The sequence below is a fragment of the Anguilla rostrata genome, chromosome 6, assembly GCF_018555375.3.
Source record: "Anguilla rostrata isolate EN2019 chromosome 6, ASM1855537v3, whole genome shotgun sequence".
Classification (NCBI taxonomy): domain Eukaryota; kingdom Metazoa; phylum Chordata; class Actinopteri; order Anguilliformes; family Anguillidae; genus Anguilla; species Anguilla rostrata.
In genome coordinates, this window is record NC_057938.1 from 13002727 (window position 1) to 13026878 (window position 24152).

The window sequence follows — 24152 nt, forward strand, 5'->3', positions numbered from 1 at the left end:
ACGCGCTGTCTCCAGCTGCTGCTTTTCACATCGCTGGCAACAGCTAAGTTCACTTGGAGCGGTGTTTTGACTGCAATCTACGGTATAGTTCTCTCCAAAAAATTTGAGCCCGAACCGAACCAGAGAGAGTCGTGCCCGAGACTGAACCCAGACCGGACTTATCACAAGTGAACAGAGCATGACCCGGAAAAAACAACCTGGTTTTCAGAAATGTTTAGCATGCTTTGTGTCATTGCGTCCTGTGACATAGCATAGCAACGGGCAGGGAGAGAGAGAGAAAGAGATCTCCAGGACCAATTGGAAAAAGCAACTTTCACATCTACTCTTATTTTTTCTGACAATTCAAAAAATGCTTGGTTTAGTATAAGTTATTAATTTATTTACGACTGTATGTATTAATTATATTGCTAATTTCAATGATTATTGAAACTAAATTTATTTGTTTATAAAGCACCATGATGTGAGAATATACATCTTTTTACATTACATTATAGGCATTTAGCAGATGCTTTATCCAGAGCGACTTATGCAACTTTTTACATAGCATTTACATTGCATCCATTTATACAGCTGGATATAACTATACATGTATCCACATATCCTGTATGTTATACTATTCTCTTCATCATCGTAGGTTTGCATTTTGCAAATCGCACAGCTAACAGCCGTAAAAGCACATCTCCATGAGTCATTTCATTGCTTAAAATGCTAAAAAAAAGCTAAATTAAGATAGGCTTACATAAACACTGACAACACACAGCTAGTGCCAAGCAATGGCAAGTTTAAAAAATAAATAAACAAAAATAAACAAATAAATGGCTGACATATTGTTTCTTTTAGCCTGCAATCTCAGGGGGGAACTTAAAATAAATAAAACATTTTCATTACAAAATAACAAAAATAAGCCTCTGTTCTAGTAGATGCGCGGCTATTGCTTTCTTTGGGCAGTGTTTTCTATGTTGTGGGAGCTTGGGAGCACACCGCAGATCCCACAATGCACCTCTTGTCGCTGGAGTTTGATAATTTTGATTAATGTGCAGTCAATTAAAACTAATCAACGCAGAGCAACATTTAATTCGTAGTATGGCTACGAGCTCTGGCTTTCCCAGAATACAGTTTCAGAATCATGCACCACAAAGGAGCGGACGAGCTGAGCTCAGCTGCAACAAGAGAGGACACAACGCGCAGCTAGCATTGGCTGATATTCCGGGGGTAGGAAATGAAAAAGGCTGTCGCCCATCGGGCTCGGATTGGGCTTTAGAACTAATGTACGGGTCACTAGGTAGCGATGCATGAGGAACCCTGTCATAATGAATGCTCCCATTCCCTTGGCGACACAGTCGCCACAGGCAAGGTCCGGATTCCACCCGCATCCGTGAGGCTCAGTCACACTACTGTGTGGGGCCTTAACCAAATGAGCCATCCAGCAGCCTGTTACATGCACATTTGAATAGTTTTTGTGAACAAGAGGAGTATTCATGGTTATTGAATTTTATTAATTCAGTTTTTTATCTAAAGGAAATGATGAAAATTCCCCATATGAAAATTTCCTATAAAAATATATGACCTATAAAATACTTAGTGTTCCATTCTGTGCTCCTAAAAGTTGGCCACTAGAGGGCAATCTCTACACTCAAACTTAAGTTCAAGCATACAGGGCTTCTAGTCCTGGACTGTTGCAGAGTGTATGTCAGACATTTTGTTTGTTGTCTAATCTAATCATGTGCCAGCATTCTAAAAGTGGAAAAATATACTGAAACATACTTCTGCACTGCAAAACCAAAAAATAAGTCTGTCTTCACCAGTGTTTTAATCTTGTAATGAGACAAAACCTTTATCGTTCAAGTAGAACATACAGTATTAACTTGTTTAAAGTTAGTTTTTGCCTGGAAAATGGAAATTGTATTTTGCAAATCTTGAAATCAGTCAAACTGTCTCTTCTCATTGGCAATCCTTCTGTCTTATTTAGCAAACAAAGCAATATAAATAAGATTTTAAATCTGAATATAAGATTAAACTGCTTGTTTTTGCGCTGGAAACATTGCTGGAATGAAAAACTCTAGTCAGTGTCTCTGCCACAGATGGATAACAGGTGTTGTGTGTCCCCACAGTCTAACTCAGAAATCAGAGTGGTGTCAGTATTTGTCATTTATTCATTTGGCTGATGCACTTATCCCAACATCCTTAGCTGCTTTAGCACATTTTTTTATAGCTTGCATGGTGTTGCAGTGTGTGTGTTTGCTGATTCTCAGACTAAAATGCTAAATTTTAATCTGTGGTTAATCATTGTCAGATAATAGGTGAAATATAGCGTGTCATATCTTAACTATAACTACAAGAACACTGATGTGAGAGATTGTGTGTGTGTGTGTGTGTTTGTGTACACATGCATGGTTGCCATTGTTTTTGTGTGGCTGTGTATATGCATACAAATGTGTATTTGTATCTACATTCATGTGGGTCTCTGTGAGTGTGGGTGTCGTGACACTTGTTTTCATGTGTGTATGTGATTTAGTGCTTGTGTCTGTGTGTACATGCGCTTTCATAGAGTTGAGCAATCATGTTTCTCATATGGCAGCATCTTCATTGTAATTCCCAAGATGTACTGGTGGACACTGATACTGACCTGGGGTCATCTGAATGAATTGCAGTTACACCCCTACCCTTCTTGGTCCCCTTGATTCTTTGTCACCTCTGTGACCTCTGGTCATTTTTTCCCACCCTCCAATTGCATGTTGGGAATGCAGCAGTTGGTTACAATTGGGTGTGGTTTCGTGGGGCTTCAGATTTGGGGCTTGCCTAAGGTCTTTATTGCCTTTCTCCCCAGGAGGTCCCCCGCAGCCAGCCAACCACAGACCACCAAAGTCTGCTTGCCAGGTAAGCCCACCTGCTCAGTTTGCACGGATGGAGCTGTGGGGTATTTGAAGAAGCAGTGAGAGGGGAGACAAAGGGTTGTATGGAGAGAGGAACCTTTTGAACATTTGTTGATCTGAACTCTGAGTAGCTGGTTTGATGCTGTGAACTTTGTTGTTCATCTAATTTATTAATATCGTTTTTTGTATTTTAAGATGTTCCTGTATTTTTTGTGCTTTATGATTTTAGCTGTTGTATTTTATGTTAAAAACATAATTTACCCAAAAATTGAGCGAAAAGCAGTTTTTTTCCCCAAAATGTTTAATACCTGGATGCATATGCAGAACATTTGTGTATCTGAAGAACACATCCACACAGAGAAATGGTATATCACTGTGCAGAATGTGTTTCTCCAGTTTGGGGGAAAAAACATGGCTGTGCAGATTTTGACCTGGAGAATTAACCTATGTTCGTATTTGTAATCTCGCTGAAGTATGTTTTGGTTTTGTCAGACTGTTTTGATAGTGCTGAACAGTATGCGGGTGGTGGTATAGTATAAATATTTAGAATAGGTCTTGCTCTGGGGTTGCCAGTTCAAATCCTCATTGCACCCTTGCACGAGGGTGGTGCATAGTAATAGCAGACTTGTGTGTGGCAGACTCCACAAGCATGCGCCCTCTCAAATTTACAGAGGACAATGGAGTTGTGGGACAGACCTTGTGTGATCCAGCCGAGAGACGTGCTGGCATGCATGTGTGTGATAGTTTCAGTTAATCAAATTTGCATCTAGCTCCCGTCATAGTAAAATTGATAAGATCAGAATGATGTTTGCCAATTACACAGGCTGATTTAATATGCAGCTGTAAACGACGTTAAGGAATTGCCCAAATCGACTTAACATATTTCTGCGGAAACGTGTCTCTGGAAAGGTAGTGTTAACCGGCCCTGTTGGGCCCAGAGGAACGGCGCGCCAGGGGCCAAACGGGCACGGGGACGGAGGTCGACGGCGTCCGAGGCAGGGAGGACCGGCGCGGGGCGGGAGGCGCAGACAGAGGCGCTTTTGTTAGCTCGCTGGGCCGCGGCGCGGCGCGGGGGGGCGGGGAGGAGGGGGGAGGGGCGGTTCCTGTCAGCCGTTGGCGAGCCCTGCTTCGCGGGAGCCGAAGCCTCCATTGACGTCAGCACGCCTGCATGTGGGTTGCGCTGACTTCCTCCCTGCACGTACCCACAGACAACAGCATCCTGTGGAGGCAGAGCGCTGCAGATCAGGTGGCGGTAAATAAAGAGGGGCCTTCATTCTTTCCCCTGTGTGACCAGGTGTGTGTGGGGCGAAAACAGCCCCCTGGCCCTCCGCTATTATTCAGTGAGCAGAGCGAATGAGTAGCACGTTCTAAGAGGCTTTTTAGAGTCTGCGCTGCTGCGTTCATTTCCTTAGTGCCCAGAAGTCAAGCACCGACTAGACCGTAATCAGGGAAAGTCGTGGAAATTAATTGCGGTTTCGTAATAACAATGTCACGCCACAGTATTAAACCACGCCAAAGTATTTTGCTGGCCGCACTGAGTTTCTGTAAATGAAGCGAATGACGTTAGACAGGTGGCTTTTAATGAGTCCACTTCCTCCTTCATTTCTAAGCGTTAGGCTAAATTGTCTGTAATTTCCAAATACTTCCTGATTAATTTTGGTTTATTTATTATTATTCTAAAATGTATTTTTTAATATGTTTTTTTAAACTGAAAAGTAATTTTGAACTCCAGTCGGGTGTATGTCTGTGGTTTTGTCCCTTCAGTGCATGTCGGACTTCAGCGTTTCATTAAAAACCCATGGTGAGAAAGGACCTGTGATGTAATGCGGACCCCCGCGTGTCTGCGCCCGCACAGACAATGAGGAAAAGGGGGGAGAAAAAAAAACTATTTCCTACAACGTGCGGGGGCTCGGACCTCCGCGTCAACCAAAACACCCTTCGCGGCAGGAAAGGAGAGCAGGTTTTTCCTGTTTTTCCGTCCCGGTCGCAACCCGCCTGCGTTGGAAGCGGTGATTGTTTTTCAGTAGCTAATTAACAGCGTACCCCGGGACAGGTGGGCGGGCTTTGGGCCGAGCGGTGCAGCCCCCCCCCCCCCCCATGTCGGGGAGCGCAGGCCCAGAACCCCTCGGTCTCCCCGCCCGCGTTACCACGGCGACCGGCGGGGTCCGCGCGGGATCTCATCCAGCGGTGAGATGCGGTGATTATGCTCGGCGTGGACGTACAGTGAACGTGTGCTGAACTCGGCCAGGGTTCAGAGCCGCGCGGCGTGTGCACAGCACGGCACGTGCACGCCCCTCACTCCTGGAGAACGGCACGTGCCCGCCTCCGAGCTCTCAGCACGACCGGACGGACCGGCTGAAGAAATGTGTTTCTGTGGGGGACAGGGTTCTGGCTGTGATGTTACATTTTTTTGGCTTTGCTGTTGGTTGGCTTGGCTGGATCTCTTTATTCTGTCTGTTCAGATGAGCCCTGGATGCAGTGCTGTATAGTGGCTGTTGAAATGCCCCCGTAACTCAGTTGTGACTGGTTGGAATCCCAGGTTGAACACTGCCGCCATGCCCTTCGCCAAGGTTCCTAACCCAGAGTACTTAAGAGCATGTCCAGCTGTGTAAATGGGTAGTGCGTTTGTAAAGTTAAATACTGAGCTGCTGTTAAGTTATGAGCTGCTGAGGTAATAGGACTACTGCAATCCGGTGGCTCTGTGCATCTTCTGCATCCCTCGGCATGTGCCGCTCACTGGTCAGCACGTGCTGGACACGCTGGCAGCTCGGCTCTATAAGTAGGGCCGCAAAATCCATTTCATTTTTTCTCAAAGTCCATTTTATTTTTTTTTCCATTTTCGGATTTTACAGTTTTATTATTCTGGATTTTTTTTGTGTGTGTGTAATGTTATCATTTTATGGATTTTTTTCCTCACTTTACCTATTTTTACCATCAATAAGTGCGCATCATGACTAGAGTAACAAAAAACCAGTTAAAGCCCATTTTAATTGAAGTGCTTCCATAACTGCTTCGCACTATAAAGTGAAGCGCTTGTGCGAGTTGATGGGTAGTGTGTTGCACAGTTGAGTTTCCGTGCTCGAGTGCAGCACCTGCTCCCATCACCCTGCGTTTTGGCCGATTGGTCCGTCCCGCGCCGCCTCCTCGGTCGGGACGCAGACGCGCGCCCCGCTCCAGTGCCAGGACGACGCGGCCTCTTCCCAAATCTTCCCCCGCTTCCTGTGCTCTCAGAACGGCGTTTGCTATCTGCAGTAATGAAGAAGGCACAATGTGAACTTCCTCAGACGCTAGAGATAACGATTATGAACCTAATTACAATGATTATGAGCCTAATTACATCAGTAGTCGTTATAATAATAAAAACAATAATTATTTTGCTAAATGCAATTTATGGGAAGTGCATCTGAAAAGCATTCATTAGTAGACATTCACTTGTGAATGTAAGGACAAACGGTAATGCACGGACGAGCCTGTGCTTGTTTGCTGTGTTTTTAACCATTAGATGTGTGTGAAGCTGAGGGAAATTTCACTGTCTCTTGTATCCGTATTGTGTCACCGGTCAGGCATGCATGTGCTTTAGAGAGGTTCTGCTACAGATTCTTTAGGCTTAACCAGCCCTCTATGACTCCTTCACATTTACCTGCATTTGAGTGGCCTGTTTTTGTCGTGCTTCGGGAAGAGGATGTTTAAGGAATGCTAATAGCAGTCGGATATGAGTCAGGGAAGCATAGTTTAAAACGGCACGTGCACGTGAGTGAATGCTCCGTCTCTGGCCCTGGTCTCTTTTCTCCCGAACCCTGTGAGAGGAACAGGAGCTCTGTGTGTCTGCTCTATTACATTAGGACCTGTTCATTGAGTTATCCCACCACAAGTGCTTCCGTGAGCTTGATGAAAGTGACGTCTGTCGCTGTTAACCGAATGAGTCCAATCCCTCCGCTTTAATTCCTGTAGAGGCCACATGTGGATTTGCCCCTGCGTTGTCTGCTGAAGTGCAATCAAAGTATCTATTATGGGACAACAGGAACCAGTGGGAGCCTTTGTGGGAAATTATGGTATGTCTCTGTGGGACAGTATAGTGTGTGTCTGTGGGACAGTATCGTGTGTATGTGGGACAGTATCGTGTGTGTCTGTGGGACAGTATAGTGTGTCTCTGTGGGACAGTATAGTGTCTCTGTGGGCCAGTATCGTGTGTGTCTCTGGGACAGTATAGTGTGTATGTGGGACAGTATAGTGTGTCTCTGTGGGACAGTATAGTGTGTGTCTGTGGGACAGTATAGTGTGTCTCTGTGGGACAGTATAGTGTGTGTCTGTGGGACAGTATAGTGTGTGTCTGTGGGACAGTATAGTGTGTGTTTGTGGGACAGTATAGTGTGTATGTGAGGCAGTATATTGTCTCTGTTGGACAATATAGTGTGGGTCTGTGGGACAGTATAGTGTGTATGTGGGACAGTATAGTGTGGGTCTGTGGGACAGTATAATGTGTGTCTGTGGGACAGTATAGTGAGTCTCTGTGAGGCAGTAGTATCTGTCCTTATAGTAGTTGGTGCCTCTTGGACTGTGGCGGTATTATTTTTCCACCTCACTTGCAGCTACAGGAAGGCTCATGGTGAGCGGGTTTATGAGGCTCACGCCAGAGAGGAGCCATGTCCTGTCCAAGGACAACAGCTTCTTCCTCCCTCTCCCTTCTGTAAACAAACAGGATTTAGCCCTAACTCACTCATACACACACATTCATGCACACACTCACTCAGCACTCGCACTCGCGTACCCACACACACACACACACACACACACACAAGCACACACAACACAAACACACACACACACAACACACACACACACACACACAACACACACAAGCACACACAACACACACACAACACACACAAGCACACACAACACATACCCGCACAAACACACAGGCACATATACCGCCTTCCACCCACCAACCGCACGCACGCACTCACTCACTCACCCACGCACGCAATGGCACAGACACGCTAGGGGTGCAATGGAAACATTTGTTAAATAGGCTATTCCAGCAAATATCCCATGCCATATAAAACTAAGCAATGAACTGGGTTAAATTCAGTTTGGGTTTTATGTTTGTTATCATGGATAGCCACCTAGTCAACTACTGAATTACAATGAAAACAGGCTAAACTAAAAACACAGACAAGCTACAACTATACTAACTACTCTCCATACAGCCATTTATGAACATCAAGCTGACACTACTGTAAGTATGATATTGTAACTGTTGGCTTTGGTTGCTCTTACAAATTTCCACTTTTATCAAACCTGTCAGATTGAACCTATGTTGCGATTGAACTATGATTGAACTTTTGCTGACGCTACTTCATAGCTGGCCATATATGGAAAAATGGTGTACACGCCCCAGCCAATCAGAATTGAGTGTTCTGCCAAGTGATTGTATATTTGTTTTGTGGGTAAGCAACCTTTGTATGTTGAGAATAAAAGTTTTTTGAGTCATATTTCACCCTGACTGTGTTTATTGACCCAATAGGCTGAGCATTAAGACTTTATTTTGATGGAAACTTGGGTAATGATATGTGTTGTGATGCCTGCATACATCTTCTATACAACGAGGCCAGATGCCAGGAATTGATGTGTAATCAAGCACATTATGAAAACACTTGATCTGTGAAATCATTGAAAATCACCATCCCTTATTCACACACACACTCACCGCACACACACACATACACACACACACACACACACACAAACAAACTCTCTGGCTGGCCTTCTGCCAAAATACCTACCCTACCTGTTTCTGTAGAATTGAAGTAAGCTCGGCGGTAGTCACACCCTGTACCTGAAATCCATGGGCATTTCTCTGACGTGGGTTCTGAGAAACCTTTCCAGATGAATTATCTTTTAAATAGCCATTGTTTTCCTTCTGCGATGTAGCCTACATAATGGTACTTCTCGATCGTATGGGCATGATGCATACTCATCAAATATGTTTACTTCCTGTCGAAGCGGCTACTTCTGAGAGATGTGGCCCGAGTGCGGAGCATTGGGCCTTGTGTCAGTCCAGGGTGGACGGTGGGGCTCTATAAAGCCATAACTGTACTTCATTGACCATTGCCTGTGTTGTTATTGCCATGTTCGGCAGGTTGTCAAATAGCTTAGCATGATATTGTCAGTGAATCTGAATCTGACTAAAAGGCTTACAGAAAATACTGGGGTCCAGTATTACCTTTCGTGCACATGTGAGATTGAATGTGATTTTTGATCACACTGTTTTTTTTCGTGGAATTCCGTAGCTATATTTTCTTCTATTAAAATGAAGTCACTCAGCTTCGGGAGTCTAGACTCCATTTGGAAATTGAAAAGGTGGTCATTTCACTAAGTGTATTTCCTTTTTTTGGGGGGGGGGGGGGCTGTGGATGTTTTTTCCTTAATGAAAAGTGAGTAGATTATTACAAAGTGTGCCAGTGACTGCTGTCCACGGCGTCCCAGTGCCAGCTGACGCTCCTCTCCAGGGCAGCGCGCTGAGCAGTGTCACATTACTCACCCGAACCGTGCCCTCCACTCCACAGGGTCCTCCAGCTTAAGCTGCTGCCACTGGCGTGCGTCATAAATCTCCAATCTCTCCGAAACATCAGCTCTCCGGAAGCCAGACCCCACCCTGAAAATCTGATGATTCCCCGTTCTACAAAAACCCAGACATCCCCCCTCCACCCACCCCTTTGTAAACAAATCCTGCCCTTCCTAACCCCTCTTCTGCTCATTTTACTGTATATGTGGGAATAACCAGCAGTTTGGTGGAGACCAGAGGCTGCTGTTTTTTATTTTTTATTTTTTTTGCAGGCTCTGTAGTCACATATTTAAGTAAATAAAATATTTGGGCGGTGCACTATAGTTTCAGTCACTGAGAGTAAATTCTACCACGGTGCACATGCAGCATCGGGCCAGTAACTTTGAGGCATAACTCCCTGTGTAACCCTGCCATTGACCTCTCAAAAAAAAAAAAAAGCAAAATTAAGGGGGATTAAATGGGATTAAAAAACTTGCAGGGCCTGCCTGGGAATTGTTTCTTAGAAGAACCTAAAGCCAATATCACACCTTACTCTCACCATCCCCTCCAACACACTCTTGTATAATGCTGTGGAAACCACACTGTTTATCTCCTCAAGTTTCTGGAGACTGTGTGACACTACAGATCAGATTTAGCAGCAAGCCTCATCTTTGGTGAGGTCAACTCCCCCCCCCCCCCCAACTCGCATTTAGCTTGGACAGCAAACTTAAGTGAGCCTTGTGGGCTCTTGAGACAGATTTTGAACGGGTGCCGTCACACTTTAGGCTACACGACATAACTAAAAGAATGCTCCCTGAGCTGTACGAGAAGCTATTAGCATAAACAGGCTTCATAACTGAGCTCATATTCTCCGACTGCTTGTTTACTCCATTCAGCCTCCATTACCGTCACTGATGGGAAGTGATTGCGCCTCATAATTTTTTGTTTGTCTCTGCCTTTGTTGAATGAAAGCTTTCTGAGTTCCATACAGCTGACTAATCCCTCTTGCATGTACCGTTTCCTGTTTTAATTGGCTGTTATTCAAGGGTTTAAGGGCAGCACTGCAGAGCTTAGAATGCTAATCCTTTATGATGGACTGGCACTGTAAGCCTGTGGAACATTTGTGGTTTATGTTAATGATGTCTAAATTGTCATTTAAGCAAGACCTGTAATTTCTCACTGCCCAAATTAATGACTTTCGCATACTAGTGTGCTCATTGAAATGCTAGTGGCACCAGCGACATTTTACTAATGGTTGATATGGTCAGATAAAAAAACCCAAGACTTCTCTTAACATTTTACATAGCAGAAGCAGCGTAAATTTCTGTAAATTATCATAATTTACAGAATTATGAATTCAAAAACATTTTTTGAGACTTAAAATTGTCTGACCAAAGGAAATTGGAGATGCAAAAAAATTATGGCTGTAACAGTGAGGATTAACCATGAAGAGGTGACTGTAGATGCCACATTATCAACATATGCCTGAACATTCCTGCATTGATGTAGAAACCCTTGTACAGTACATTGTGCTTTCTCTCAGCTCATGGCCTCTGTTTGAACAAGAAGTGGCCCACTCACTGTAATGTGGCCACTATTACATGAACTCCCATAATGCTTAGTTACTTACAGTAAAGACATGGGCGACAGGAAACAAGAGTGTTGTCAGCCACTGTGCTGTGTGCTTAGAAACCAGAACAGTGTTTGTACAGCGAATGTTTGTACAGATTTTATCTGATACAGAATGGTGCATTGGGAGAGTCCCTTAAACACGGGATTGAAAATCTGTCCGACCAAGTCCTGGTAGGAATGAGTTTACAGTTTTGCGGTGCAAAAAAGCCACCCAAGGTCTGAAAGCTCCTTAGATGTGATTAAAAAAATTAATTAATTAATTACCACCATTACTGAATAGAGCTGATGGTATATTATGGACGGCCTTTTAGCGTATGGGTTTAGACATGACTACGTCGCTAGAACTCTGGAAGCACACTGTAGCTGGAGACACGCTGACGTGCATGATGAGAAGATGGACGGACCGCAAGTTTTTAGCACCCATTGTGCTTGGAGTTTAAATGTAGCCTCAATGCCACAAATTAAAAGGAGAGAACGAAATGTAAGAAGCGGGGGAAGCAGTGACGCTAGGTGCACAGTTCCGGCCGAAATTAGCGCAGACTGAACACTCGCTTTTCTGCAGGGTTTTGGAAAGTCTTGGGAAGCACAGCAGAAGTGTACGGTCTCTGCTGAACAGGCGGCCTCATCACAGAACGTGCCGGAGACAGCGTGACAAATGTGAGCCGGAGAGAGAGGAAAATCACACGGGTCCCATTGTGCTGCTATCAGAGCCGCGTCTTTGTACACATTCCGCCACAGAGCCTGCGGATCTATCGGCTCTGCACATCTCAGCTCCTTCTCCCGCAGAGCGGCGGTGCTCTGCACCCTCCCTCAAAGTGCCTGCTGCAGACAATCAAACGGGGACAATGCAACACACAGTGAAGCCTCGCCATTCAAGTATGGACTGGCGGAGCTTATCGCCGAGAGCGTGCTCGAAGGAGCATACCAAGGATTATTGTAAAGAAAACCCGAGTTAACCAGTTCCAACTAGAATCTGGCCATCCTCGAAGTGACAGGATGTTGTCAAATCTTAACTGCACCTTAAATATCAGGAGGAATCTGGCTCTTTCTTTCTGGCGCTTGATTTGCTTTGGCCTGCTGTGTAGCCGAACCCCTGTTCCCGTTAAAGGAAGTCTGTGTCTGATTTTCCCCTCAGCTATAAAGCCAGCACCAAAAGCTGGAAGCGTGCACCATAGTAAGCATTTGAATTATGCCATTGACGTCAATGCAGCCATAAAGCAGAAGGGTGCCCATTTCTGAAGTGTTTCGCTGCCAAAGGGCAGTAAGCAGAACTCTAGGGGAAGCATGAATACATCAGTTATTTGTCATCATATTTAAAAAGATATAATGTATATGTATACTGTACTAAAACATATATTAGCCTAAATGTTGGCAAAGAGAAAAAAAGAATTCTTTGTCTTTTGAAGTTTCTGTTCCTTCATGTAAAGCCAGTTAAATTAAGATTTGCTATGAAAGAAAAACTATTTAATGCAGAATATGGTAATGTCAGTTTAAATGTAAGTTAGGGGTGGGCACGAGCGATTGACTCATTGTCTACTCGTTGGACATGTGCCTACTTGATCTTTTTTATTTTCTCATAAAGGCTATGTACAACTCTTGGCTCCATTTATTAATTTGTCATACATTAGGCTATGTAAGAATGAAACTCATTAAAATAGGATATTTCTTCATCTAATGCAAACAATAAAACAAGTATATATTCTGAAATGCATGTTTTGATTGCGATTATGCTTTTTGTTGGTTTGCGTTGCATACGCGGGGTAATGTCTTAGGGGCAGAGCATTACACAGTCTGAATGCCCTGCGCTGAGGGAAATTGGCTAAGGCAAATGAATTGTCTCCGTTTGTAATGGAAACATGCATTTCTTAAGTGTTTCAGAAATATCTCCTAGCCTACCCCATACCATTAGCAATGAATGTGTCTTTCTAGTACCTCAACCGGGTTACCTAATATTAAAATTCAGTTTGGTTTTAAGTTACAATGGTCTCACAGCGTGTTTCAGCCAACTAGTGAATTATATTCAAAACGGAGGCTAAACTATAAACAAAAGTTTAACTTGACTAGCTACTCTATACCTCTATACAGTCACTCATAACTGGGCGTACATGGAAAGCTAATGCACGTGTCAGTGTTGCCAGGTATGAAAATGGTGAACCCGCCCAAAGCCGTTTTTCCCGGCACAATAACATAAAATAATGACTTAAACACTGCATACGTCACAGCCAAATAATTGAGTATTCAGACAACTCATTGTATATTGGTTTTAGTGGGCACGCAACATTTGTGAGTTGAAAATATGTTTTTAAAAATCTCATCACACACTGACTGTGTTTAGCTAGCTGGCTGCGAATTTGTCAGATTAAAACCACATTAAACTCGGTTCATTGCATACCCTGGAAATGTCACACTTTGTCGCTAAGCTAAGTCAGTGCTGCCAGGCCAGCACATAATGAAGCGTGCTTAGCCTTGCAATCCAATAAAGCGGTCAATGTGTTCAAATGACACCTGAACCAGAAGCAGATTGATGCAGGTTTTGCAGGTCCCCCATGTTTGCAATCACACCGCCCGACCAAGATGTGTTCAGAAAATAGATTCTTCCCCATGATAGGAATCGATTTGAAATCGAGACATTATGCGATCAGTTGACCTGTGAATTACTTCGAAATAACCATCTCTCATGTAAGTTTAGGAATGTAAACGTTGGTGAAAAGTAAATGGAAAATGTGTATTAAAAATGACTGTGTGTGTATGAAGTGGGTATGTATTAAAATCTATTTAGGCTACATTCTGTGGCATTTTATGTATATTGTGGAGTACCTGTATATTATAAGTCCTGAAATTGGGGGTTATGTATAAAAAGAGCTGTATTTTCTACATGGAGAAACCAAAATGTATAAAGAATACCCTTTAATAAAAGTTGCGAACCTGCACATTAGCGATATGTGAATGGTTTTATTGCAAATATAACATTGTGGAGTACCGAGCCAAATAAAAAATAAATATCTTTTTGTCCCAAATGTTATGGAACTCACTGTATGTAATACATGTTATTTATGTACGTAAATATGTAAATTCCACAATTAAACTAAATAATTCATGCTTAAATTCTGTCCCTCACAATCCTGCCTCTGTCTGTGCACAGTTTAAAGAAGTTGGATAAACAAATAAACAAAAAAAAAAGAAAACATGTTTTTGCCATTTGTGTTTTTAACACGTCTGACGCACGACTACAAACTGATTCACTGTGTTTTCGGTGGTTGTGGCCTGCCCACACCCCTGCAAAGCCAAGAACAACAAGAAAGGGGGAAGTGACACTCTGAAATGTGGCGTGCCTGGTCCCAGCTGTGAGGGAAAGATACTGCGGCCATTCGGAGGCTGAGAGAGAAGGTCCTCTGCCTGCGTGTGCTTCTGTTTCAGGCGAGGAGAGAAGTCTCCTTCATTTTTAGTAATTAATTACTGCATTTCCTTGGTACATTTGTAATGTTTGATCTTTTGGTTTTTAATTTAAGCTGCTTTTAGTTCTGTAGAGCAGGGGTCCCCAACCCAGGTCCTGGAGAGCCACAGGTTCTTCTGCTGGTTCTTGTTATTAAAGCCATTAACTGTAATTAACTGCTGTAATTGACCATTAACTCACCTCACCTGGTTTCTTGGATATAAATTGGTTGGTCCTTTTGTGGTGAAACAGCTGACCCTGTGACTCTTTGACTAGGCGGGTAGAGTTAGCATTTGTCAGGTTTTATGAGCCCAAAAGTCCTGGAGTCTGGTGTTAATTCGCATCTGACCCCATCACGAGGAATTCATCCATCATAGATCTGCAGGGGCTTCATCATTATATATTGTAGGAATCCCTCTCTATTATCACACCCAGAGAACCTTAAGCAGAGGACTGGGTTTGGCCAGGGGAGCCACTTTCTTTTCTTTTAACGTCTGAACTTCCACTTTGTGAAAGTGGTTAAGTGTTGATACATTTTTTTTTACCCCCACGCAAGACAATAGTACATGCAAGCATGTCAAAATCACATTAATCATGTTATTACGTGCGTCAATAAAAGACGTCGCTATTTTGGACCGTGTAATCACAGTATTACCAAGGATGCGTAAACCAGACAAGGTTTATTTTATTTTATGTGTAAGTCTAACTTTTAATCGTATTAAATAAGTAAATGGATTCTAGATATTCTTAATGGGGGAAAATATATTTCACGTTTTGCTGAGGACACCTCAGACCCTCATGGATTTGGGCTTGGGAATCCGTGGCCTCACTTCCGTAGTATCCGATCACAACAGAATTTAGAATGACTTTTGGATGAGGCCTTTCCTTCAACAGTTTATCCTTAAATGACAAAAAACCCTATAAATGCATGGCAAACTAAGTCACTGATGACTTCCACATGCAGGGGGATGAGGCTCTGTGATGTCTGCCAGTGTTTGCTTTTGGGGGGAAATTAACAATGCCCTCTTTGAGGTGCGCCCCTGCCCTCGCCCAGGGGGCCTGCCAGTTCAGTTTAGGTGAAGCGTAAACGGCGTTTCCGCGCCCGCCAGGCTCCCCGCTCCCCGCGGACCCCGCCGACAAACGCTGCCAGTGTTATCGGCACCGATTATTTCATTTTATTATTTTCTTTCCATTTTTTATGAAATATTTTTTTTTGCTCTTACGAAAGCAAGACTGCAGGACCTCCCTGACCCAGAGCTCGCTCTGGCGTTCAGTGGCCGGGTGCCGAGTCCTGTATGCAGAATTTCCCTCGTTGGGCCCCGTTAGGTAGCTCCAGGGCATCCTCAGCAGATTTCTTTTTAAGAATATTCATGAATTAGAAAAAAAAAAAGCTTTTCCACCCTCTGTCCGAAGGTGAAAAAGCTTGGTAACCTTTGTGCTAAAGGATCGAGATATATCTGTTGCAAAAAATTCCTTGTTAAGCTCCATATGTCACACGTCTCTTTCCTGAATATATTTCAGTTGTGGCAGTCCATGTCGTGGGCGCAGAGAAAGGGGGCACTGTGCAGGGGTAACGGGGCGAATTGGGGGTGGGGGGGGGGGGGGTGGGAGGCAGTCCGGAACCCAACGAGCGTAGCATAGCACCTGCACAGAGCCTGTTTTGTGCGGGTTGGCAAATTAGCACTGTAGGTCCTTGTGTGTTGGCAACACAGTGAAAGCAGGGTACTGTGAGAAAATACCCTGAGCATCTTACATTAATTTCATCTGGGCAAACAGACGGCGGCCCATCAGTTCACGTCATCCTCAGAATCACATCTCCTTTCGCTAGGTGTTGGTCACGTTAAACAGGTCTTGATTTATCCGCCATTTGTTTACTCAGGAAAGTCGTGTTGCTTCAGGTGAACAGTCAGAGGCATGTATTTAGACGCAAAAAATGAATACAGATTTACAGGAATACAGGTTTTTAATTATTTATTAAAATTATTATTTTTAGTTTGGGAGTTGTGTACTTTTGAGTATTTCATTAGTAGATGTAGTTTTGCTACAGTCATGAACTCTGTCTGTTACTGTTAAATGGTGCTCTGGAGCAGCAATCAGACATGTTGAAAAATTCCATCATTCACACCCGTATCTTCATCTTTTTATGAAAAATATATTTAACAATGTTTTTCTTTAAGAAAATAAAATAAATATTCAATCCCTTTGAATTTTTATTAGAGACACTTAAATGTTATTTTTCTTTTTAGTCTTCCTCTGCCTGACAATATTTTGTAATTTCCATTTTGAAATGGCATGAATGTACGTGTATAAAATTTTGTTCTTTCATTTCTTTCTTCATTTCTCTTTCACTGTAGCCGTCCGCATGCCGCGTTTTACATCCTTTTCTTGGAGATGCTCGGTGAACGAGTTTCTGTTCCTGCTCCGTTTCATCTGAAAGCCCGCATTACTCAGCAGGTTAAAATCCCCCAGCGGCGGCCTGATTCAGGGCCAAACCCGCTGAAATGAGCGAAGCGCTGATGGGGAGAGGAAGTGACCTCGCTGCCCCTGCAACGTAAAGTTTCCTGGTGGGACTTTCGGCAGTGTCGTAGTTACTTTTGCTGTGAGGATGCGTGATAATTGGCTTTCTGTAAACAATCCTACTCCTTCACCATCGACTGGCAGCAGTCTGAACAGTAGGGGGTCTCGATCAAGATGGCAGTCCCCTTATGCCCCAGTCTCTTATGCCTCAGTGCCTGGCTCCTGTGGTCAGCTCGCTCGCCTTCAGGCCTGGGCCATGGCTGTCCTTAATAACTTATTCACAAACGGCAAGGACCTCGCAGCTATCATTTATTTCTTCAGGCTTTCTCCCCCAGACGAGGTTAACGCGCCGTCAGGGCGGACCACCTGGTCTAGCGGTCGCTTCCCGGCTGCTGCTCAGAAGGGGCGCCAGCAGCCACATCAGTGGTCGACGTGAGCGGGGAGAGTTCCGGAAAACCCCCTTATTACGCTCGTGCGGTGTCCCGGCCCAGCTAGGGCTCCTCGTGCCCCCATTAAAAAACCAGATTCTCTGATGTCGTGCCCAGCACAGGCGGCATATAAACCATGTTTATGGAATCGTAATAACGCAAAAACGGCTATGTCAGACTGCGGAGCATCTGGAAAAAACCTGTTCCCTCCGTTCCCTCCGTTCTCGCTCTGATCCGATATCAGGCTGAAGTGTTTCAGCAGGCCGCTCTGTTCCCCTCTCTGCTTCCCTGCCTTTCTCAGCGAATGATGGAAATGCGGAAGTTTCTGCGGTAATGGCGACCGGGTGGGTTTCAGTTGTGGTTTTTGTTTCTTTTAGGCCAAACTGAGTTGACTAAAGTGTGATCCTCCTGCCCCCTCTCTTTCAGTCAGACCTGAGTAAGTGACCTAATTCTAACCTATGAAAATAAACCAGTCTTACGGTTTCTTTAATAATCAACTCTACGTTATTATTGTTTCCCCTTAAGCTGTTAAGGAAATGAGATGCAGGTAATATATAGCATGGATTATTGCGGATGACCTCTGTAATATCAAGCTTAATGGTTGTACAGATGTAAAGTGTTTACGTCACTCTGGATAAAATAATTGTAGATTTAATCCTGTAAATTGTAGTGTAAGTAATGCAAAAGCGAATCAGGGAGAATGATTCTGTCCAGGGGAAGTGAACTGTTTGGATTATTTGATGGCTGAAATTACAGACACAGACCCGTTCCAGTTTTTTTTGGAGAATCCGTCCCCATGGGGAAGGGTTCGATACACTCAGAAAGCGGGCAGGAGCCCAACTCTCCTGTCCCAGAGGGGAGTTTTCCTCCGCTGTGGAAACGGAGATGCTTTTCAGCACGAGGCCGCGAGATGTGGGAAGCCTCTGCTCGGTGGCTTCGGTGCGGTCTCTCAGAGCGCGGTGCGTCACGCCGCCCTGGAACGCACAGGACCCGAACCCGTCGGCACAAACCCCCCGACCCTGCGGAGTTCTCCTCCGCCTCCCGGCCTTCTGCCTCCCTGCTGCGGGGTTTCGGCTGCTGAACAATGCGCCTGCCCGTCAGTCAGCCTCCGTGGGGGACCAGAGTGTGTCTGTGCAGTGCGTAGGGTGAAAGAGGCTCCCCCTCCCTCACCGAAACTGTTCAGTATTAGAGAAAGACAGAGAGAGACTGAGTCAGCGAGAGAGGCAGAGAGACTGAGAGAGAGACACGAGAGAGAGAGGGTGAGAGAGAGAGAGAGAGAGAGAGAGAGACTGAGTCAGCGAGAGAGGCAGAGAGACTGAGAGAGGGACACGAGAGGGCGAGAGAGAGAAAGAGAGACAGAGAGAGAGACACGAGAGTCACAGAGACACGAAAGACAGAGAGAGAGACAGACAAAGACAGAGAGAGAGAGAGCGAGAGAGACTGAGAGACAGAGAGAGAGAGGCTGCCTGTGCTTCCTCCAGAATGTGCGTATATAGATAGAGAGAGAGCGTCCCTCCCCCTGCCTACTCAGCTAGGGTCTGACCGCCACAGAGCCGCGCAGACTGCAGACGCCAGGCTCAGCGGGTAAAGCAGTTGGTGTGCATGCGCGTGTGGACAGCCTGCGCTCCTTTGCCCCGAGTGGAAACGGCAGCGCGCCGCCTCGCAGCCCGTGATGAAGGAGCACTGCTCGCCGCTCCGCAGCACGCCGCGCGGACCCCAGCACGCAGACCGCCTCCGCCCTGACCGCGTGTCCGTCTGTCTGTTCGCAGAGGAGTCCTACCAGAAGCTCGCCATGGAGAGCATGGAGGAGCTGGACTGGTGTCTGGACCAGCTGGAGGCCATTCAGACCTACCGCTCGGTCAGCGAGATGGCCTCTAACAAGGTAGGAGCTTCTCCCCCGAAACCGACTGCCGTCCCCATGCGCTGTGGGAGTCTGCGTCCACACGCTAGAGAGAGCGTTGCTGTTCTACGTCTTTGTGGAAGTTCGGTCGTTGGCAGTTGGAAACGGTACGGTGATGGTTTGGATTTTAGTAACGGTGGTGTACTGTAGTAATTGGCAGCGCAGATCCGTTCACCACATTTCGGAGCACAGGCGATCGCCGGTCTGTTTTCCAGAAATCGAAAACAGGCCAACATCCCTTTATTTAAGCGACGGAAAACTTTCACACATTTTTGGTTATGAATATTTAAGCTATGTTGTGTGCGAAATGTGCAGAATAGTGCGGGCGCTTGGCGCTACGTGTGCTGCTGAACTGGCGGTCTTGTCGATTTATCCGGAGCTGTGCGTTTTCTGGCACTGTGGGTAACTAGCTGTAAGTCTGACCACATCTGGGTGGTTATAAAAAAACAGCGAGGGCCTTTAATTTGAGGAGACTGCAGTGTGCTTGAGGGGAAGGAGTGTGTTTTATGTGTAGGTTCTTCATATTTTCTGGTGGAACAGTAACAGATGTATTAGAAATATCCCCTCATGCTGTGAAGCTGTGTTGATTCCTTAATTCCTTACAAGAATTAAAGTGACTCAGAAGGTTCAGACTCGCATGTTGAGATACAGATTTCACGTATTCTTGGCTCATTTTTGAATAAATATGAAGTAACCATTTATTTTGAAAAAATTTTGATTATTTGGCAAGTAAATGAATGAAATGCATTTTTAAAGTATCACTTTGTAGGGCTGTGTTTTAACTGAAGTTGCAAAAATGGTGGGGGGAGAAAGAGTTTAGCTGGATAACAGGAAGTCGGCAGCAAGAGCTGTTTATGAACTCTAAGGACAAAGCTGACCAATCAGAGGCAGCAGGAACTGGCCTCCAGATGCCAGAGCAGCCGTGGGATGTCTTCCCCTTCCGCCTGAGGATCCCGGGACGAGAGCGCCGCTTCCGCAGGCCAGGAGGCCGGCCGCGGCCGCTGGAAGTGTGACTCCGGTTTCCTGTCTCCTTCCTGACTGGGCTCGTACTTATTCATTGTTTTCCTGCGATGACCGGCGTCATCGGGGCGAACACAAAAGGCAAGGAGCCCCGCACGCGGAAGAGCGCTGGCCCAGCGTCGTGCAAACACGTCGCCGCGGACAATCGCTCTCGCTCCGTCCCAGGCTCCTTTGCACTCCCAGTGGGTTTCCTCCTCACTCTGCAGCGGTTTGATTATGGCAGCCGATTATTCGATGCCCAGGCTGCCGGTAAAGCCCGTCAGCAGGTTTAGCCTTGAGCAGTCGTAGGCTGGATTTCAGAATGTGGGGAGCCACAGGGTGCCACTGAAATATACAGCTTTGAATACGTTCTGAGAACTCGTATGGCGTGCATTCACTCGGTGTTTGTTGTTATTGGAGTCCAAAAGCCCTTTTAAGGCTATGTAGTGGTACTGTGTTGTCACCCCCACTTGCCAAAAACAAGCCTCCCCAATTCACTGTCACCATCCAGCCTGCTCTGTCTTAGTGTGTAACGGTGTGATTTAACGGGGCCAAAGTGGAATCCTTCGACAGATTTCTGACTTTGGCAAACCCCCACCTGTGTGCGAGCCAGGAAAATAAACGGCAAACATAATAACAATAATACTAGGAAATCATTTTGTTTGGAGTAAACACGAGAGAAACCCGTGTCTCCCGCATAAACCTCCGTAGAACTCCAGGAAATATTTAGGCTGCGCACGAACCTGCGGGATCGCACACAGAAACACAGAGACGCCGTTTCGCGGCTGCTTCCCGGTAGATCTGACAGGCTTTTGTTTTTCTGTACGTAAGTCCTCGGTCTAACTTTCACTTTTCAAAAGAAGCAGGGAGTGGGTGCCCGGCAAAGAATTTCAGTGATTTAGAAATTTGACGTCTTCGCCTTTTGTGTGAACGGGTATACTAATTGCCCCCCAACAGCGCTGGCGGGGTGGAGGACTCGTGTGAGGAAAACCCCGGACTGGCGGGACTGCAGCCAGAGGCTGTGCGGAGTCAGCCCAGCCCAGTCAGCCGGCTGTGTCAGTGCAGCGCAGCGTGACTGAGCGTGAGTCATTAGCATTTGTTGCGTCTGCCAGCCGTCCAGTACAAGAGCCCCAGACAGGAGTGCGATCACAACTATTTCACTCGCACCGTCTTAAAGACAGCTTCTCATCATGTGTGGAACTGACGCTTCTATGAAAACGCGACTGTGTAGGGCCGAGAAGAAGAAGACTAAGTATGGACTACCTCACAATTGGAAACAAGTAAGTTCTTGCTTCAAGAAGGAAGGAATTTATTTCTTTTTTACGTGAATTAGGATTCAACCTTAACTTGACTTGACTTGACTTGACATGCCAGCTACTGCCAGTACAGAAACATTCGAAAATTGTGAATAGTTTTACTAAGAGAAATTTGGCTCCATTATTATTATTATTTTCACTTTTTCAATAATTAGAGTTATGCATTATAACAATAACTGTTTTAACTGAAGCACTTTTTTAAAATCTTTTTTTTTTAAATCATGAACTTCTGGTTTTGCAGAATGCATTTCAGGCTGCTGACAACATTTTAACTGTCCTAGATAATGTTTTCTGGATTCATTCAAGATTAGTCTTTAACAAGTTTAATGCAGTTGATTTTCAATGTTGATTTAATCCAGTTCATGCGCATATTTTGACATAGGTTATGCCGTGGGTGATTTTGATTTTGGATGATGTGTTTGGTGTTAAATGACCAGATTTGGGACTGTGGTCGGGACTTATTCGCTGAGTGAAATATTAATGGCTTTGTGTTGCTGCTTGGGTAATGGCCATGAGAATGGGTCTGAGCGCATTTTCCGTGCGAATAATTAACCGCAATATGAAAAAATAAATAGCAGTGAGCAGGAATGACCTGCATGTTTAATTTAGCTACCAAACTCTGGAGACCACTGGACCTCAACCAGACCTTTTTTTTCCCTCCATCTGGGGAGGCTCCGTGTCAGAGCCGACTGTTGCTGGTAGCTCCATAGGGCATGAACGTCTCGCCTCGATTACGGGAGGGTTCAGTCAGCTAGGGGTCAGCGTTTCATCCAGCGCCTGTGGACTGCTCGGCCTCGTCTTCCTCCGACACCGCTCTGCGCAAGCTTAGCTGTAGCCTGCAATGTGAAATAGAAGCAGCGGGTGACACCAGTGTGTCTGCACTCTCAAATCTGCAGGGGGGTCCGCGCATAAACAGGGCTGCAGCTGCGGTTGCAGATGACTGGGCTTTCCATTCATCGGAACCTGATGATGGAGGCTTGCTGTAGCCGAAACTTTAACACTGCTGCTGGATTAAAACTTTCATCTCGGTGCCTTAGACCAAGTGTGCGGGTCTCATTCATTTGTGGCATTCATTTGATTGACAAGAAAATTGCTGAGAAATTGTGCAAGGAAAGGTTATGAAATTGCCTCTTGAATCACTGAAGTCGGCAGTGTCGTTGAGGTCATATTTTCAACTGGAAAAGCAGGAAGCATTTCAACACATTGCATAACCCCTCTACCTTTCACACAAATTCCTGCTGCCTTCAGTTCGGCATGTCTACGCATTTGTTGGCTTGGGGCGGAAGAAAAATCACTGGGAGTGATGACTCATTTCGTGGAAGTAAGACGCATCAAGGTGTTGGTTTCTTTCTCTAAACCAGAGTCAATCTTGCGTCATTTTGCGTATGACAAAAGATGTGGTTTTCCCTGTGTTGATGTAAAGGTCATCGCCTGCGACAAGACTATGTTATATGACTGATAGGCTGTTTACAGGGCTGAACCTTATGAAGAGCTGACCCTGAGGGACAGTGGAAATGCTTGTTTCTGGCGCTTCAGTATTATTATCATAATGTGGTGAGACCAGATCGATGTAAGAATAATCTGATGTTCTTCAGCACCTTTCTTGACGCACAAAATCTGAGTCATCCTGACCCCCCTCTCCACTGGTCTATTCCTTGAAATGACTTCAAAATTCACCACATTCATTCAACATCATATGCCACATTTGTATGTGGAAACATACAGTAAAACCCATTTTCAGGAATGTATTTGTAGAATGGGTCCCATTTATTTGTGACTCATGCTCTGATTAAAGTGTAATGTCTTTACAAAGTCCGCAATTTCATTGCGCGTTTGTGCATAATATAATGTGTGCAGTCCCCGGGATTGAGATTGAGGGATAGCTTTGTGGACTTCACGTGACGCACAATTTGCAGAATTGGATTATTTTACTTCAGGCTGCCTTACCAAGGACAGAAGGTTTCCAAGAGCTGTCCTTATGTAAGAGACTTGTGATTTCACAATGACGGCACAGATACAATGACAAGATACTGGTTTTACAATAAGTTGGGAAATAACCGTTTCTTGTAAATGGAAGGCCATTGTCATCCACCCTCTGGTGTGTGTGGGACCATTGTACATCCCTGTACAATGTTTGTACATGTTTTAGGGATAGTGGCATGGCGTAGTTCAGTTTTTACCAAATAATGCTCACTTCCTCAACTCCTAAACTATGAAAGCTCCAGCATTACCCTAAGAAATGCCAACATTCTGAACTTGGAACTGCAATTGATGGGACTGCACTTGATACAATTTTATTAAAATTTGACTTTGTGTAAGCAGAAAATTCTTTTTTAAAAGCATTCTTTTGCATTTTTCAGTCCATATAGCCAAGCTGAATGTCTTCTAAATGTTAAAATAAGTCTGCAACAGATTTAGTTTAGTATGTTTAGTAACTGCAACTGCAAGGTCTGCAGATATTGTTGGTTTCATTTCAGTCTTTCTATCAAGACCTTGGGAACAAGGTG

The 24152-nt window shown here is 44.9% G+C and overlaps 1 protein-coding gene across 3 annotated transcripts in view; it reads left to right on the top strand.

The window, feature by feature from the left end:
- Nucleotides 1-24152, top strand: part of LOC135256556 (3',5'-cyclic-AMP phosphodiesterase 4B-like) — a 90553-nt gene that overhangs the window by 55729 nt on the left and 10672 nt on the right. For all 3 annotated transcript variants that reach the window (XM_064338438.1, XM_064338439.1, XM_064338440.1), the window contains 2 exons: nt 2828-2877; nt 19200-19312. In XM_064338438.1, coding sequence (XP_064194508.1) covers nt 2828-2877; nt 19200-19312 — 163 coding nt within the window. The remainder of the gene's footprint in view (nt 1-2827; nt 2878-19199; nt 19313-24152) is intronic.